This window comes from Dipodomys merriami, unplaced genomic scaffold, assembly GCF_024711535.1.
Source record: "Dipodomys merriami isolate MVZ:Mamm:240054 unplaced genomic scaffold, mDipMer1.0.p SCAF_7, whole genome shotgun sequence".
Classification (NCBI taxonomy): domain Eukaryota; kingdom Metazoa; phylum Chordata; class Mammalia; order Rodentia; family Heteromyidae; genus Dipodomys; species Dipodomys merriami.
This window is the reverse complement of record NW_027206290.1, coordinates 31,019,418-31,038,195: the sequence shown is the minus strand read 5'-3', so window position 1 is coordinate 31,038,195 and position 18,778 is coordinate 31,019,418. Positions and strand designations below refer to the sequence as shown.

Below are 18,778 nucleotides of genomic sequence, written 5' to 3'. Positions count from 1 at the left end.
TCTCCAGTTTTAGCATTTATCTTTTTTTGTTTCCTTCTTTCAGCAAATAATAGTAAAACTAACTTTTCAGAGCACCAGAATATGGTATACATCATGCTGGAATGATTGTTAGACATTAGTAGCTGTTGGAACTAGAGCATATTTATGTTCTTGCTATTACCAGTAAACAAGTGTTAATTTAGTCAGAAGAATAAGTAAGGATTTTCCTTTCTAGCCTTAACATAACTTCAAAATGGCTTATTTAAAAATGCATAGCATGCTTTTGGCCCTTAGGTTTTTATAGAAATTAGTCTTGTAATTAATCCAGACTCTACTTTTATGTTAGAACATGTCTATTTAATATATATTTCTTTATTATTATTTTCCTACGTGGTTTGATTTCTCGCCAAACTTGAACTGAAATTTTACATTGAAAGTTTGGTCTATGTGACATCCATACTTGATTTTAGAAGTCAAATAGACAGGAGTGGTGGATGCACACTTGTAATCCCAGCACTAAGTCACAGGAAGGAAGATTGAGAGCCTGAAGCCAGCCTGAGATACCAGTGAGACCCTGTCTCAAATCCTCTACCCCAAACCCCCAAACCTGGAGATGTAGTTCAAGTGGTAGAGTGTACCTAGTAAGAAGGAAGAGCTGAGTCCAAATTCCAGTATTGCCAAATAAATAAAGCAATTTTTTTTAAAAAAAGAAAAATAATACTTAGCAGCTTAAAAGAAATCAAGGAAGAGTTGGGATACCATGCAGGGTAGATGCTTTCTTCATCAGACCTTGTGAATGAGAAGAGCCTGAAAACTATTTGGAAGAGCAAAAGTTAGGAAGAGCACTGAGAACTGCCAACAAGGAATAAGAGGACTGAAAAATGTGGCAAAACTGAAAGATGACAGAAAGTACTTATTAGGAAGGAGTTTGCCTCTTCTCCAGCCCCTGTCTCCCCTGTGGGTATGGGAAGCCAAAGCCACCACCACAAGGTAAGCCAGGTGACTACTAGGACAGAATGGCAAAATGGCAGACCTAGCTGGAGGACAGATCCAGGCCTCCTGCAAGCCTTGAGCCCTCCAGGGATTTAGTGGGTCAGTGACTCACTCAGTGGGGCAGATCTGTATCAGATAATGACAGTCTTTAGGGAGGACCTTCCTGATTGGGGAGGGCTTCATGCTTGAGACTGAAATGCTAGGAAGATAGTACTATATTATCTGTGTGCAAGTACCCATTCATGCTATAAGACTGAGCCACTTCCCACACTTAAAACAATCGCAGCCTAGGAATTTGGAATCACCCACCCATAGCATTTGAGTAGAAGAATCTTCCAGAGGTGGACATAGAAGGGCATAGGTTTGCCTTGGGGGAGAAGTTCAAGCTCATGTTTTGAGCCTCCTCCACTGGTAGAGATGAGCCAGCCTCTGCTACCAGTAGAGAGATTTTGCTTTGGAGAAAAACCTGTGAGCTCATGAAGAAACACAGGAAGAAAGCACCCAGAGGATGCTGTATAGAGAAACTGCCAAAGAAATAGGAAGTGCTGGAGATTGCTAATCTCACCAGCTCTCTCTCTCTCTCTCTCTCTCTCTCTCTCTCTCTCTCTCTCTCTCTCTCTCTCTCTCTCTCTCTCTCTCTCTCTCTCTCTCTCTCTCTCTCTCTCTCTCTCTCTACCTACCTTAACCTATCTATTTACCTTATACTATCTATCTGAGTAATTTGTCTCTGTGTGTGACCTCATGAAAAAGTGATTAAGTAGAAATACTGTTTTATTAAGAAACTCTAAACTGTTAGTTTCAGCTAGTTTGTTTCTCAGGCTGGATAATTTTCCTAGAGGGCAGTTTCCAGGCTCTTGTATAGGGTATAATTTAAACATGGGAACTAAGCAGAGGAAAAGTAGTTGGCATTTTACATAAAATATGTGGACTTCATGGAAACCTTTACATTTTGGCTTTTCACCCCTCTTTACAATTCTCCTTAGAATCACTGAATCTAAAGCCTCTTAATAAATATCTTGTGTGTATCCATGTGTGTATGTGCCCAGCATTGGGGTTTGAATTCTTGGCTTTTATAATTTATCACTCTCTACCACTTGATCCATAGTTCCACCTATGGCCTTTTGCTGTTTAATTGGAAATACAAGTCTCACAGCTTGACTGCCCAGGCTGATTTTGATTTGTGATTCTCAGATCTCACCTTGTGAGTAGCTAGGATTATAGGTGTGAGCTCCATCAGCACCAGGCTCAAAATATCTTTACATGGGGGTCATTGAAGATCCTTTGCTAAAAGGAAAAATTAAAGACTGAAGGGTTAAGTTTGGTTTCTGCTTTGATATTCAGAGTCAACTTTAATTGAATTTCTATTCTCACAGATCCACAGAACATTCAGTCATTAAACCATCTCTTGGAGATTCTTCAGGGAGTCTATCAAGGTCAAGAGGGGAAGAGGTAATACGTTAGAGAAAGATGTTTCATTTTCATTTATATTTATAAAATATGCTGTAGAATTTACAGTTCTAAGAAGCCATTTTTAGAAATGGTCATTATTGTTAGTGTTTATTTGGTAGTTGAGTGCTTCATGAATAAGTAGAGATGTTGTCTTAGAAAACACATTTGAGAGTTGGAATTCAAAATGACTCTGCAGTGACCTTGAATTGGGACACGGTGCTATGCTCTGAATAATTGATTAATCATAATCTGTGGTTAATTTGTTCAGATGATATTGATACCTCCCTTGTGCCTCTCACCAGTATGCTTGTTCTGTGCTTTGAAATCAAACATCCTATTCTCTCTTATTTCTTCTAGTTCAGAATTTATCTCCATTGAAAAACACATTGTTAAGCCGGGCGCCTGTGGCTCACGCCTGTAATCCTAGCTATTCAGGAGGCTGAGCTCTGAGGATCTCAGTTCAAAGCCAACCCTGGCAGCAAAGTCCGTGAGACTCTTATCTCCAATAAACCAGTAAAAAACCGGAAGTGGCGCTATGGCTCAGGCGGTAGAGTGCTCACCTTGAGCTGAAGAGTGCAAGGACAGTGCCCAGGCCCAGAGTTCAACCCCCACGACTGACCAAAAAAAAAAAAAAAAAAACCATTGTTAGGGCTGGGATTGTGGCTTAGTGGTAGAGTATTTGCCTAGCATGAATGAAACAGAAAAGGCCAGAAGTGTTGCTGGGGCTCAAGTGGTAAAGTGCTAGCCTTGAGCAAAAGAAGCTCAGGGACAGTGCCCAGGCTCTGAGTTCAAGCCCCAGGACTGGCAAAAAAAAAGAAAAAAAGAAAAGAAATGTTAGCTGGGTTCAGTGGTTAACGCCTATAAGCTTCCCTACTCAGGAGTGTGATATCTGAGGATTGAGGTCATCCTGGACAGTAAAGTCCCTGATACTAATATCTCCAGTTAACCTCGAAAAAGCCACAAGTAGAGCTGTAGGTTAAGTGGTAGAGCACCACTAACCTTGAGTGAAATAAGGGATAGCAGCCAGTCCCTGGGTTCAAGCCTCAGTACTGGTCCCCTTCCCCCACAGATTTGTTGTTTTCAGATGCATATAGGTATCACATAGGTAATATAAGTGAATAACACCAATCATTTTCATAAGTATATAGGAATATTTATCTGTACAAAGAAATATAATTCCAGTGTTTCTGGTTCTTTTGATTTTTACCTTTTTTAATCTTTTTATTTATTTATTTATTTATTTATTTGGTCGTTGGGCTTGAACTCTGGGCCTAGGCGCTGTCCCTGCGCTCTTCAGTTCAAGGTGAGTGCTCTACCTCTTGAGCCACAGTGCCACTTCCAGTTTTCTTGTGGTTTATTGGAGATCAGAGTTTCACATACTTTTCTGCCCGGGCTGGCTTTGAACTGTGATCCTCAGATCTCAGCCTCCTGAGTAGCTAGGATTACAGGCGTGAGTCACTGGCACCCAGCTTTTGATTTTTAAAAATAAAAAGTTAAAAATCAACATTTTCATGTGCAATCATCTATTTCATAAGTTACTGCTAATTAAAAAATTGAAACATTGGAAGGAAATAAAGTTGTGTAGCTTGTTAATATGACATTTAATCAATTATTAATTTTCTCTTTTATCTCCTCTATGTATGTAGTAATGGGAAATGAATGTTATATTTTCCTAGCTAAATAAATTTGTGTAAATAACAGAATTCAATTATATAAGATAAGCATATTGTGATACTGGTTTGCTCCATTACATAAAAGCTAAGGTGGGAAGAGTCCTCATCATTGGTCCTAGAGCTACTACAACCAGAGCTCATGTGATTTTTCTTGACATGTATATTTGACATTCATATATCCAAAATATAGGATTTGGTCTTTTGCTGACAGTTTGTCTGAAGATCTTTGTTCTTAGGTCCAGTCACTTCTGTGGCCCAAGTATCATGCATGAATAATAGTGTGATTTCAAATGACACCAACAGCAAGAATTTCCAAAGCTTTTTTTTTTTTTTAATTTTGTGGATTCATGTATTGAGTAAATTCAATAAACAGATAAGCAATAATATAATAGGCAAATACAAGCATTATAAGTATTTTAGATTTTTAAGAGTGAATTCTTATTAAGAAAGAATAAAATACTCTAATTTTTCCAGAACATATCTTATGGATTCATGTATTTAGCAAGTTCAATAAACAGATAAGCAATGATATAATAGGCAAATATAAACATTATAAGTATTTTAGATTTTTTAAGAGTAAATTCTTATTCATTAAGAATAAAATACTCTAATTTTCCCAAAACTTAATAAGATACAATGTTTAATGAGGCAAAATTCATATAGAAGATTAGTTAATACAAGATTACAATGTTTTGATGTCTTAGAGAGGGTAGGAAGTACTCAAAGTAATTTAAATATTCTTTTTAAGGAATTTACCATTATAAATGATACAATAAACTATATCTTAACTCAGAAAATAAAACTTTATTCTTGAATTATATTGTTGAATTACACTTATTTTTTAATATTAGGCTTTAATTATATACCTAATTCAAAAGATTTTGAAGATAGAAGTTAGGAAATCAGATCATAGTCATCTGGCCCAAGTAAACTACCTCAACTTACTTGCCTCTTTAGAAGATTGCTGTGGATAGATAAACTGACAGTTTAAAATGAACTTGAAACCTAGATGTTCTATTTAAAATAAATTTTATAGTTTTCAAAGGGCATTTTACAATTTCATTTTGAGATACTGAAATATTCGTTTCCACAGATGATGGTAAGCTTTTTAAAATATTTAAATTAATTAAATAATAGTCAGTTTTACTTTCACACTTCCTTTCTCCCTCCCTTTCTTTTTTTAATATTAATTAATTACTGTCAGCTATGGGGCTTGAACTCAGGGCTTGTGTGCTGTCCCTGAGCTCTCTTTGCTCAAGGCTAGTGCTCTACCACTTTGAGCCACAGCATCACTTCCAGTTTTCTTGTGGTTGATTGGAGACTTTCCTGTCCAGGGTGGCTTTGAACTGTGATCATCAGATCTCAGCCTTCTAAGGTAGGATTATAGGCCTGAGCCCCCAGCTCCCAGCTTTTCTCTTTTTGAGAATGAGGTCTTCCTCAGGCTATGCTAGTCTAAAGCTGATCTTCTGACTTAGCTTCCCAAGTAATTACCCAGATACTTGCTTCTTTGAAAAACACAAATGATCTTCTGTCATTTTTACTAGAATTTTAATATTCATGAGTTCCCCTTCCTTGATATTTAAAGAGAACTTAATATAGAAATATATACTTAATCATATGTTTTGTTTTAATGTAAAAACTCAAATATGTATAAATTATCTGACTTTCATTTACCAATGCTCAAGCATAAAATAGGGTTAATTTGGATTTGTCACTAGAAAGTGGTTGATCAAACAGGAACAATACAAGAGTTGATCAAATAGGAACAGGTCAAATGAATTTAAAGTTAGATAAAGATGAATTCTTCCAATCTCATTGTTTTCATAGGATGACAAGTCAAAAAAGCAGTTTGTTTGTATTAACACCCTGGAAGACACACAAGCGGTTAGAGCAGTGGCTTTTCATCCAAGTGGTAGTTTATATGCTGTTGGTTCCAATTCAAAAACTCTGAGAGTATGTGCCTATCCAGAAGTAATTGATACAAGGTAAGAAGATCTAGTTTGTATATTGTCATACTTGCCTTATTTTAAAATTGCCTGTATTGGTATCTTTTTTCAGAGTTGCCATTCAATGATATTTCAATTTTTCCTTCCTCTCATTAAACTTTATTTTTGAGGGAAAATAATATATTTAAGTCTTCATTAATTTTGTGATTATTTCTCAACAAAATATCTTTGATTAGGTCATTGTGCATCAGTATTGCAATCTTCCTGATTTTTATGACTTTTGTATTTTTTATCTGAAAAGTTATTACAATCCAATTAAATAATGTAAGATAAAAACACAGTAAGGCTGATTACAAGCTAAGGAAATACACATTTCTTTCTCTTTTTTTTTTTGGAGGGGGTGGTCCAGTCGTGGGGCCTGAACTCTGGGCCTGGGCGCTGTCCCTCAGCTCTTCAGCTCAAGGCTAGCGCTCTACCACTTAAGCCACAGTGCGCCACTTCTGGCTTTTTTCTTTTTGCTTATGTGGTGCTGAGGAATTGAACCCAGGGCCTCATGCATGCAAGGCAGGCACTCTACCACTGAGCTACCTTCCCAGCCCCGGAAATACACATTTCTTAATAACACGTTTTTAGAGGAGTTTAGGTTATAAAATTACTATTTGCCCATCTAAACTGACAAAAAAATAAAAATTATTTGAGTAACCTAACAATGATTTACCCTCTTGTTTAACCTGAAGTGAAATTTAAAATGAGGCCCATATATCTAAAAACATGTGATTAAAAATGAACATATTTATTATTGTATTTGTAGCTCAATGGGAGAGTACTTCCTAGAATGCACATGACACTGGAACACTGGGTTTGAGCCTGAGTCCAGCATGACCAAAACACTTAAAAAACAGTGAATAGCTCAGATGTAACCTCACAGAAATCTGGATTTAAACTCTGGATTTTGCTTAGGTAGAATTTCTGTCAGTTTGTTCAAATGTTTGCTATCAGAATAAATTGTTACAGCTGGGGATGTGACTCTAGTGGTGTTTGCCTAGCAAACACAAGGCCTTCATTTCTAATCCCAGTACTGAAAATTAAAAAACAAACAAAAAATTCATTATAGAGATCCTGCGCTATTTGTTGTTAGGGTAATGAATGCCATAAAAGGAATAATTTTTTTTTTTTTTTTGGGTCCGGTCATGGGGCCTGAACTCTGGGCCTGGGCGCTGTCCCTCAGCTCTTCAGCTCAAGGCTAGCGCTCTACCACTATGAGCCACAGCACCACTTCCGGCTTTTTGCTTTTTGCTTATGTGGTGCTGAGGAATCGAACCCAGGGCCTCGAGCATGCAAGGCAAGCGCTCTACCACTGAGCCACCTTCCCAGCCCAAAAGGAATAATTTTTGTACCAGTATACAAACCCCACAAACAAAACAAGATATACTTTTAAAAGTTTTAATTATTAAAAGTACCACATGTAATAGATTTTTTTTTGTCTGAGACCAGGACTCAAACTCAGTATGATACCTGCTTTTACTCATTGGCTAGCATTCTACCACTGAGCCACACCTCCAATTCCATTTAATATCATGTTTTAGACATTTAAAAATTATTAACTAGTTATGAGTACAATGAATCTTGATCAGTGTCATCCCTTTCATCATTCTCTCCCATTTCCTCATTCCTAGCCTCAAATTACATGGTTCCTTCAGTCTTTACATAATGTACATTGAATATAATGACTGCATTTGTTCACCCTTCCTTTCTCACATTGGCTTCCTCTAAAACATGTTTCTGCTTCCTGGTATACATTTTGTTAATCAGTCATTAGTTGTTTGGAGGAGTTATACTTTTGGGATCCTCCCCTGAGTATACGGTTCTTTTGTCAGTTTGTTTACGTGTATATGCATAACATAAAACCTTGTATATGTTATTATGTATGTTTGTATTTTATATCTAGCTTCCATATGAGAGAAAACATATGCTGTTTGTGTTTTAGCCTTCTTTTTTTTTTAGAAATATTAAGACTTACTTATTGTAACCCTAGTTTAAGAAGAAGAATATGATTTTTCATTTATTACTTGCATTTTTTGGCTGTGTTTCTAAACTCAAAAATTTTGAGAGTACTGAGGTTTGAACTCAAGGCCTTGTGCTTGCTACACAGGCACTCTACCACTTGGGCCATGCCTTTAGAAACCAATAATTTTGACTTGTGGAATGTAGTAACATTTAAAGATTGGGAAATGAGTAGTAGGGCCCATGTTAGGTTATAGTATTTTAATAAGTTAGTATATAACTTATTGGTGCTCATTATATAATTAAATAGAAATACATAAAAGAGAAAAGGCAGGATTCTAGATTGGGGGTGGAAATAGCAATCGTTATAAAGGCAGAGCTAAAGGCAAATTTATTTAGCAAATATATTTGGAAATCTTTTTTCAAATCATATTATGAATTTATTAAAGGATCCATTCATCTATTTGGAATTTTTTTCTAATCATGAAAATTCCCAAACACACAAAATATAGAGACTAGTACACTGAAAAGCATTAATAGTCAAGGTTTTTGTCACATTTGCTCCATTTATCCTTTTTGTTTGCTAAAAATATTTTAAGAAAAATCCTAGATATATCATTTTACCCTTTTTTCTTCAGGATAAATCTCCAGAAATGACTAATGACTTTATTATTATCAGTAATTAAAATCTTTATTACATGATATTGTCTGCATTTAGAAATGCAAGTAAGAGGTTATTCCTCCACTAAGCCAGTAGTTGTTATGCCAAATTTATTATGTTCCGCAGCTGACACACAGGTCCCTCACCTACACATTTATCCATCTCCTGATCTCTGGTTTTCTCACCTCTTACCCATACTCCATGTTCAGCCAGAACTTTACCTACTTATTTTATCTTCACTAGAAACTGTCTCTCCTCTTGCCTGGAAAATTCTCCCTATCCAAAAGTTTATATTGCACTGTAACTAACTTATATTTGGCCTGGGTGCTGTTGCTCAGCTCTTCAGCTCAAGGCAAGTGCTCTAGCACTTGAGCCACAGTGCCACTTCCGGCTTCCTCTCATGCATGAGAGACAAGCACTGTACTACTGAGCCAACTTCCCAGCCCACTATTTATTTTCTTTTACCATTTTTGAAACCTTTTTTTTTTTTAAAGATTAATAGTGTTTATTTCCATTTATAGGCCAATATATAAACTGATTATAGAGGGCTGGGAAGGTGGCTCAGTGGTAGAGCACTTGCCTTGCATGCCAGAGGCCCTGGGTTCGATTCCTCAGCACCACATAAGCAAAAAGAAAAAAGCCGGAAGTGGCGCTGTGGCTCAAGTGGTAGAGTGCTAGCCTTGAGCTGAAGAGCTGAGGGACAGCGCCCAGGCCCAGAGCTCAGGACCCATGACTGCCCCCCCCAAAAAAAAGAAATACCAAAAAACCCCAAAAAAACAGATTATAGATTGTAGATACTGCTTATAAGAAAAAGCAGCAAGCAGAATGGTGTAACATATAGAAAACTCCTTGCCAAGTGTTACTGGCTTTTGTTTGTTATTACTTGGGGCTATGAAACTCAGGGCTTAGTGAATGCTGGAAGTACTCTTTCAGTGAGCTTAGTCATCATAAAGAGTATCTGTAAATTTAATATCAAAGAAAAAGGTGGAGGGAAGTGGAGGGTTGAAGCAGACACTCCTGTGAGTTGAGTTCAGCCTCACACTGAGAGAAGGCCTGGAGGTTCCTCCTATGTGTTCAGCCTGGACATGGTCAAGACAGGACATGCTCTAGAACTCCTTGCCCTGATGAAAACTATTAATAACCTTTTGTCTGACATGCTTTTTACTCACCTGCTCAAAGACAACCAAAATATAGAAACTTCATATTAATTAATGTTAGCAAGTAATTGAAATGTCTTTATGTAATTTTGTTCTTTCAGTACACATGACACTCCTAAGCAGCCAGTGGTACGTTTTAAAAGGAACAAACATCACAAAGGATCCATTTACTGTGTGGCTTGGAGTCCTTGTGGACAATTATTAGCAACAGGATCAAATGACAAATATGTCAAAGTGCTGCCCTTCAATGCAGAGAACTGTAATGCAACAGGTAGGGCCCAAGTATGTAAGCAGTAGCTAGCTTGCCAAGATGTACTTTATATTTACCCTGTGTTGTAGCTATCTATGATCCTCAATGGAATCTAAAAATGTAATCTTAAAAATTGTTTCATGTTTTAGTATTTTGGTTACAATGAGGCATTATTCTCTTTTTTTTTTCATTTTAAAAGGCATTTATTGTTTCCTGTCTAATTTTACAATCTATACATGTTTATTTCAGACAATTGGGAAATGCATAAAAGCATAAAGTAAAAAAATAACAATCACCTATAATTCCCACCTCCCAGAGATAACCACCATTAGCATTTTGACGAATTTCCTCCCAGGGTCTTCATCTGGTGATATGAATAGGTATCATACCACAGAGCTACTGTGGGAACTTTGTATTTCCCCACCGCGGTAGATAAATTTTTTTGAAAACATAATCTATACATTATTCTCTTTTTTAGTAAATTTTTGCATGTAGTCATGTGGTGTCTGAATTTTATTGTTTTTTGGTCCGGTCGTGGGCCTGAACTCTGGGCCTGGGCGCTGTCCCTCAGCTCTTAAGCTCAAGGCTAGCGCTCTACCACTTGAGCCACAGCGCCACTTCCAGCTTTTTTCTTTTTGCTTATGTGGTGCTGAGGAATCGAACCCAGAGCCTCAGGCATGCAAGGCAAGCGCTCTACCACTGAGCCACCTTCCCAGCCCGGTGTCTGAATTTTAGAAAATTATTAACAAAAATAATAGTTTTTAAGGATTGGGTGTGGACGTAGCTAAGTGGTAGGACTTTCTCTTGCTTAACTACTATACACGAGGCAAGGCTCTGGGTATAATCCCCGGCATCATGTAGAGACAGACAGACAGACAGACAGACACACACACACACACACACACTTTTGTAACATACACACACACACACACACACACACACACACACACACACACACACACACACACTTTTGTATAAGTACCAGAATTAGATTAACAGATATTTTCTAGAGCATATCTGTCCTCTCTTTTTCTTATATGTAGTCAACTTCATTCCATATTCAACACACACACACACACACACACACACACACACACACACACACACACACTTACTTTTGTATAAGTACCAGAATTAGATTAACAGATATTTTCTAGAGCATATCTGTCCTCTCTTTTTCTTATATGTAGTCAACTTCATTCCATATTCAATGAAGTAAAGCTGATTATATAGTGTCAGTCCCTAAGTGAAATAAAGATCACACTACTGCTCTGTTATTGGCCAGTTTTGAGACAGTTTAGCAATCTTGTTGTCACAGTGAAGTTGAGCAGCATCTTTTTTTTTTTAAATTCTTATTGCTGTTTCAGGACCGGATCTGGAATTTAGTATGCATGATGGGACAATTAGAGATCTGGCATTTATGGAAGGCCCAGAAAGTGGTGGAGCTATTTTAATAAGTGCTGGAGCAGGGGACTGTAACATTTATACAACAGATTGTCAAAGAGGACAGGGCCTCCATGCTTTGAGTGGACATACTGGTAAGTGCTATCAGTCTCAGTTCTGCTTTACCTTTGTTCAACTTGTGCTTGTTTTCCTCTCTTTATTCTCATTAATGAGATATATGTATCTGTATATATATATATATATATATATGCGTGTGTGGCATATATATATGGATATATAATATAATCCAAATTGATCTTTTTTTCAAATTTTTTATTCCCAAATTTCACAGTATTGTGGGATAGTGATGCTCAGTTAAAGTCATAAACACATTCTAACTTTCCTGGAGCAAATTGTCTATCACGGTCTATAACATTTATGAGTTCTATGAGCTTTGCGATACAGTTATTTCTTCCACATTGGGTGATATGTACATTTCTTTTGTTTTCCATTAGCATCAGCTGTTCCCTATTTCCCACTTGTTCCCTCCCTCCCATCGCTGCCATTGAGTTGCTTAGTTCATTTTGGTCAATGTCCAGTGCAGCTGACGTGTCCCGCTGTTGTATGTTTTTCCCTGATTCCCTCTAGTTCTGTGTCATCTTCCTGGTTCCCCTCCGGTGTACACATATATACCATACATGTGATCAGTAGCATGGGGTTATTTAGTAGTGATTCAACCAGATGAGTGGAAGTCCTTTGTTTCTTAAGTCCTGATAATTTTGTCATATCACCTAATATTTTGGATTTAACATCCACTCATCAGGGAGACCATGTACTGTTTGCCTCTTTGCTCTTGGCTTACCTGGCTCAACATGATTTCTTCTAGCTCCATCCATTTCCCTGCAAATGCCATTATTTTGTCATTTCTAATGGCTGCATAATATTCCATTGTGTATAGATACCACAATTTTTGGATCCATTCATCTGTTGTGGGACATCTGGGTTGTTTCCATATCCTGGCTATTGTGAACAGTGCTGCAATAAACATGGAGGTGCATGTGTCCTTGTATACTGGTTCCTGTTGTTCAGGATAGATGCCTAGAAGTGGTATGACTGGGTCGTAAGGGAGGTCAATATTTAGCTTTCTGAGGACCCTCGAGACTGCTTTCCAAAGTGGTTGTATAAGTGTACATTCCCACCAGCAGTGTAATAGGGTTCCTCTTTCTCCACATCCCCTCCAGCATTTGTCGTTGGCTGATTTGTGGATGTGGGCCATTCTGTCTGGGGTAAGGTGGTACTCAAGGTTGTCTTTATTTGCATTTCCTTCACAACCAGGGATGGTGAACATTTCTTCATGTGTTTCTTTGCCATTTTTATCTCTTCATCTGAGAAATCTCTCTTTAGTTCCCTTGCTCATTTAGTAATTGGTTTGTTAGGTTTGGGAGGGATTAGTTTCTTGAGTTCCCTGTATATACTGGATATTAACCCCTTGTCTGATATATTGCTGGTAAATATTCTCTCCCAATTAGTTGGTTGTCTTTCTAGCTTGGTTGCGATAGCTTTAGCTGTGCAGCTTTTCATTTTAAGGTAGTCCCATTTGTCGAGTCTCTCTCCAATTTGTTGTGACCCTGGGACTCTGTTCAGGAAGTTCCTTCCTGTGCCTATTAGTTCAAGTGTCTCTCCTTCTCTGTCCTGCAGTAGTTTCAGAGATTCAGGTTTAATGTTAAGGTCTTTAATCCATTTTGAGTTGATCTTGGTGCATGGTGATAGGCTGGGGTCCACTTTTAGTCTTCTGCATGTGGCCTCCCAGTTTTCCCAGCACCAGTGGTTGAAGAGGCTGTGTTTTTTCCATTGTATGTCTTTGGCTCCTTTGTCAAATATCAGCTGACTGTAGGCATGTGGATTTATTTCTGGATCTTCTATTCCATTGGTCTTTGGGTCTGTTTTTGTGCCAGTACCATACTGTCTTTGTTATTATGGCTCTATAGTAGAGTTTGAAGTTCGGCATGGATATCCCTCCCATGTTGTCTTTATTCCCTAGAATTGTTTTGGCTATTCTAGGTCTTTTGTTATTCCATATGAATTTATGGACTGTTTCTGTATTTCAGTGATGTACGTCATTGGGATTTTTATAGGAATTGCATTGAATTTGTATATTAATTTTGGCAGTATTGCGATTTTCACTATATTAAGTCTGCCTATCCAAGAGCATGGGAGGTCTTTCCATTTCTTAGTGTCTTCTGTAATTTCTTTCTTTAACTTTTTATAGTTTTCATTAAATAATTCTTTTACATCTTTGGTTAGGTTAATTCCTAAATATTTTATTTTTTAGGAGGTTTATTGTGAATGGGGTTGCTTCCTTTATTTCCCTCTCTGCTTGTACATTGTCAGTGTACAGGAAGGTGACTGATTTTTGTGGGTTGATTGTGTATCCTGCTAGTTTGCCGAAGTGATTTATGATTTCTAAGAGTTTGGGGATGGAGTTTTTGGGATCGTGAAGGTATAGTATCATGTCATCTGCAAAAAGGCATAGTTTAATTTCTTTCCCTATGCGGATCCCTTTAATGTCTTTTTCTTGCCTTATTGCCCTGGCTAAGGGTTCCAGGACTATATTGAAGAGGAGTGGAGACAGTGGGCATCCTTGCCTTGTTCCTGATTTTAAGAGAATTGGTTGTAGCTTTTCCCCATTGAGTTTAATATTGGCTATTGGTCTGTTATAAATGGCCTTTATTGTTTTAAGAAATGTTGCTTCTATTCCTATTTTCTCCAGAGCTTTTATTATGAATGAATGTTGAATTTTATCAAAGGCCTTTTCTTCATCTGTGGAGATAATCATGTGATTCTTTTTTTTTCTTTTTTTTTAATTTAATTTTATTTTATTTGTGAGCATACTGTACAGAGGAGTTACAATTACATGGGCAGTATAATGCGTACATTTCTTACCAAGCATTGCAGCCTCCTCCTTTGTTTACCCTTCACATCCCTTCCCAGCCTACCCCCTCCCCCCATTCCAATCCTATTCCTTCCCCCCCCCTCCCCATCCCAATCCTATTCCTTCCCCCCCCTTTCCCCCCCCCCGCACCGACGTTGTAAAGCTCATTTTGGACATGACAACTTGTACTTCTCATTGTTGCAACAGGTCCATCTGTATCCTTATAGAACTGGTTTTTCCACATCTCCTCCACAAGTTATACTGACATCAAATACAGTGAAAGCAGGGGTTATACTGTGGGGGAGGGACATACAAAGCAACAAAGAGATAATCTTATAAATGCATTAGAAACACATGCATGAAAGAAAAAAACATTTAAAATACACATCTAAGGGTTCATTTTCCTGACATCACATTATCTGACCTTTTCCGCTTGACTCATACATATACTAGATATTACAAATAAGGGAAACCATGGGACCTATGTTTCTTTGGGCCTGGCTTACTTCACTTAATATAATTTTTTCCAAACCTTTCCATTTCCTAACAAATGGGGCAATGTCATTCTTTCTGATGGAGGCATAGAATTCCATTGTGTATATATACCACATTTTCTTGATCCATTCATCTACTGAGGGGCATCTGGGTTGGTTCCATATCTTAGCTATGGTAAATAATGCTGCAATAAACATAGTTGTGCTGGTAGCTTTAGTGTGGTCTTGTTTGTGATCATTTGGGTAAAAGCCCAAAAGTGGGATTGCTGGGTCATAGGGGAGTTCTATGTGAAGTCTTTTGAGGAACCTCCATACTGCTTTCCAAAGTGGTTGAACAAGTTTACATTCCCACCAACAATGAAGTAAAGTTCCTTTCTGTCCACATCCCCTCCAGCATCTGTTGTTGTTAGAGTTCTTGATTTTTGCCGTTCTAACTGGAGTGAGGTGATATCTCAATGTTGTTTTGATTTGCATTTCTTTTATGGCTAGGGATGTTGAACATTTCTTCATGTGTCTATTGGCCATCCTTCTTTCTTCTTCAGAGAAGTTTCTCTTTAAGTCTTTCATCCTCTTATTTATTGGGCAGTTGTTTCTTTGAGGATTTGTTGTTGGGGGGTTTAATTTTTTGAGTTCCAAGTATATTTTAGATATGAGACCCTTGTCCGTTGTATGGCTAGTAAAGATCTTCTCCCAATCCGTGGGTTTTCTATTGATCTTGCTAGCTATGTCATTTGCCCTGCAGAAGCTCTGCAACTTTATGCAATCCCATTTGTCCAACCTTTCTTTGATTTGTTGTGTTTCCGGGTCTCTATTCAGAAAATTTTGGCCTGAGCCAAGGAGACCTAGGGTTTCTCCTATTCCATCCTGTAATGTTTTCAGAGTGTCTGCTTTGAATTCAAGGTCTTTGATCCATTTGGAGTTGATTCTGGTGCAGGGTGATATATAAGGATCTAGCTTAAGTTTTCTACATGTAGTTAACCAGTTTTGCCAGCACCATTTACTGAAGAGGTTGTCTTTCTTCCATTCTATTGTTTTAGCTCCCTTATCGAAGATTAGATGGCTATAGGTCTGTAGGTTCATTTCTGAGTTTTCAATTCTATTCCATTGATCCTGAGGTCTGTTCTTATGCCAATACCAAGCTGTTTTGATTACTATGGCTTTATAGTAGAGTTTGAAGTTTGGTATTGATATTCCTCCAGCAGTGTTCTTTCCGTTGAGGAGCGTTTTTGCTATTCGGGGTCTTTTATTGTTCCATATGAATTTTTGGATTGCCTCATCTATTTATTTCCTTGAAGAATGAGGTTGGAATTTTGATAGGTACTGCGTTGAATTTGTAGATAGCCTTGGGAAGAATTGCCATTTTCACAATGTTAATCTTTCCAATCCAGGAGCATGGGAGGTTTTGCCATTTTTTAAGTTCTGTGTTGATTTCCTTTTTCAAGATTTTAAAGTTTTCATCATAGAGGTCCTTCACTTCTTTAGTTAATTCCTAGGTATTTTATTTTTTGTGGGGCTATTACAAATGGAGTTGCTGGAGCTGGGAAGGTGGCTCAGTGGTAGAGCGCTTGCCTTACATGCCTGAGGCCCTGGGTTCGATTCCTCAGCACCACATAAGAAAAAAGAAAAAAGCCGGAAGTGGCGCTGTGGCTCAAGTGGTAGAGCGCTAGCCTTGAGCTTAAGAGCTGAGGGACAGCGCCCAGGCCCAGAGTTCAGGCCCCATGACCGGACCCAAAAAAAATTAAAAAAACAAAACAAAACAAAACAAAACAAATGGAGTTGCTTTCCTAATTTCAGCCACACTTTTCTCATTGTTGGCATACAGAAAAGCCATTGATTTTTGGGGGTTAATTTTATAACCTGCTACTTTGCCAAAGTTTTGAATCAGCTTGAGTAATTTGGGAGTGGAGTCTATGGGATTCTTTAAATACAAGATCATGTCATCTGCAAAGAGGGAGAGTTTTATTTCTTCTTTCCCTATTTGGATCCCCTTTATGTCTGCATCTTGTCTTATTGCTGTAGCTAGGCATTCTAATACTAGATTGAAGAGAAGTGGAGAGAGTGGGCATCCTTGTCTTGTTCCTGAGTTAAGAGGAAATGGCTTTAGTTTTTCACCATTGAGTATAATGCTGGCTGTAGGTTTGTCATATACAGCCTTTATTTTATTGAGGAATGTTCCATGGATTCCTAATTTTTCCAAAACCTTCATCATGAAGGGGTGTTGGATCTTGTCGAATGCTTTTTCTGCATCTATTGAGATAACCATGTGGTTCTTATTCTTGCTCCTGTTGATGTGATGAATAATATTAATTGATTTGCGTATATTGAACCAGCTTTGCATCCCTGAAATGAATCCTGTTTGATCATGGTGTATGATTTTTTGGATGAATTGTTGAAGTCGATTGGCCAAAATTTTGTTGAGAAGTTTTGTATCAATGTTCATCAAAGAAATGGGTCTATAGTTCTCTTTCTTTGATGAGTCCCTGCCTGGTTTTGGGATGAGGGTTATGATGGCTTCATAGAATGTGTTCGGTAGTGAGCTTTCTCTTTCAATTTCATTGAAGAGTTGGAGGAGTATTGGTGTGAGCTCTGCTTTGAAGGCCTTGTAAAATTCCGCTGTAAAACCATCTGGTTCTGGACTTTTCTTAGCTGGGAGGTCTCTTATTGCTGTTTCTATTTCAATGCTTGATATGAGCCTGTTAAGCTGGTTTAACTCATCTTGGTTTAGTTTTGGCATGTCAATATTTGCTAGGAAAAGGTCCATTTCTGTCAAGTTCTCAAACTTATTAGCATAAAGTTTTGAGAAGTATTCCCTTATAATGTTCTGAATCTTGGTTGTTTCCGTGGTGATGTTTCCATTCTCATCTCTGAGTTTATTAATTTGGGTGTGTTCTCTCCTTTTTCTGATAAGATATGCTAAGGGTCTGTCAATTTTGTTAAGTTTTTCGAAGAACCAACTCTTTGTTTTGTTGATTCTTTCTATAGTTTTTTTGGATTCTAATTCATTTAATTCTGATTTAATTTTGATTATTTCTTTCCGTCTACTGGATTGGGTTTATCTTGCTGCTCTTTTTCAAGGAGGTTTAGATGTGTCATTAAATTGCTAGTTTCAGATCTCTCCAATTTGTTGATGTAGGAGCTCAGAGCTATAAACTTGCCTCTGTGTCCTGCCTTTGCTGTGTCCCAGAGGAGCTGGTAATTTGTGTGTTCATTTTTGTTGAATAGCATGAACATTTGAATTTCCTTTCTAATCTCTTCCATGACCCACTCGTGATTCAGCAGTGTGTTGTTCAGCCTCCATGTAATACCGGACTTTCTTTGGTGGCTTTTGGTGTTGAGTTCTAATTTTATTCCCTTGTGGTCAGAGAGAATGCAAGGTATAACTTCAATGTTTCTGAATTTAGACAAGTTTGCTTTGTGGCCTAAAATGGTCTATTTTAGAAAACGTTCCATGTGCTGCTGAGAAAAACGTGTATGTCTTTGGATCTATATGGGATCTGAGGGAAAGTAGTGTTTCTTTGATAAATTTGGGTGCTCCATTGTTTGGCGAATAGATATTTAGAATTGTAATATCCTCCTGAAGGAGAGATCCTTAAGTTAGTATGTAGCGACCTTCTTTATCTCTTCTCACGAATTTTAATTTGAAGTCTATTTTATCTGATATTAGGATTGCAACTCCTGCCTGTTTATGGGGGCCGTTTGCTTGGTAGATTTTGTTCCAGCCTTTAACATTGAAAATGTGTTTGTTTTTACGGGCAAGATGTGACTCCTGCAGGCAGCAGATAGAAGGGTCTTGTTTTTTAATCCAACTAGACAGTCTATGTTGCTTGATTGGAGAGTTCAGTCCGTTAACGTTAAGA

The 18,778-nt window shown here is 37.7% G+C and overlaps 1 protein-coding gene across 2 annotated transcripts in view; it reads left to right on the top strand.

Annotated features, from left to right (window-relative positions):
* Positions 1-18,778, top strand: part of Wdr47 (WD repeat domain 47) — an 87,050-nt gene that overhangs the window by 52,388 nt on the left and 15,884 nt on the right. For both annotated transcript variants that reach the window (XM_070006183.1, XM_070006182.1), the window contains exons 9-12: positions 2,346-2,421; positions 5,922-6,079; positions 9,964-10,133; positions 11,480-11,650. In XM_070006183.1, the coding sequence (XP_069862284.1) occupies positions 2,346-2,421; positions 5,922-6,079; positions 9,964-10,133; positions 11,480-11,650 (575 nt within the window). The remainder of the gene's footprint in view (positions 1-2,345; positions 2,422-5,921; positions 6,080-9,963; positions 10,134-11,479; positions 11,651-18,778) is intronic.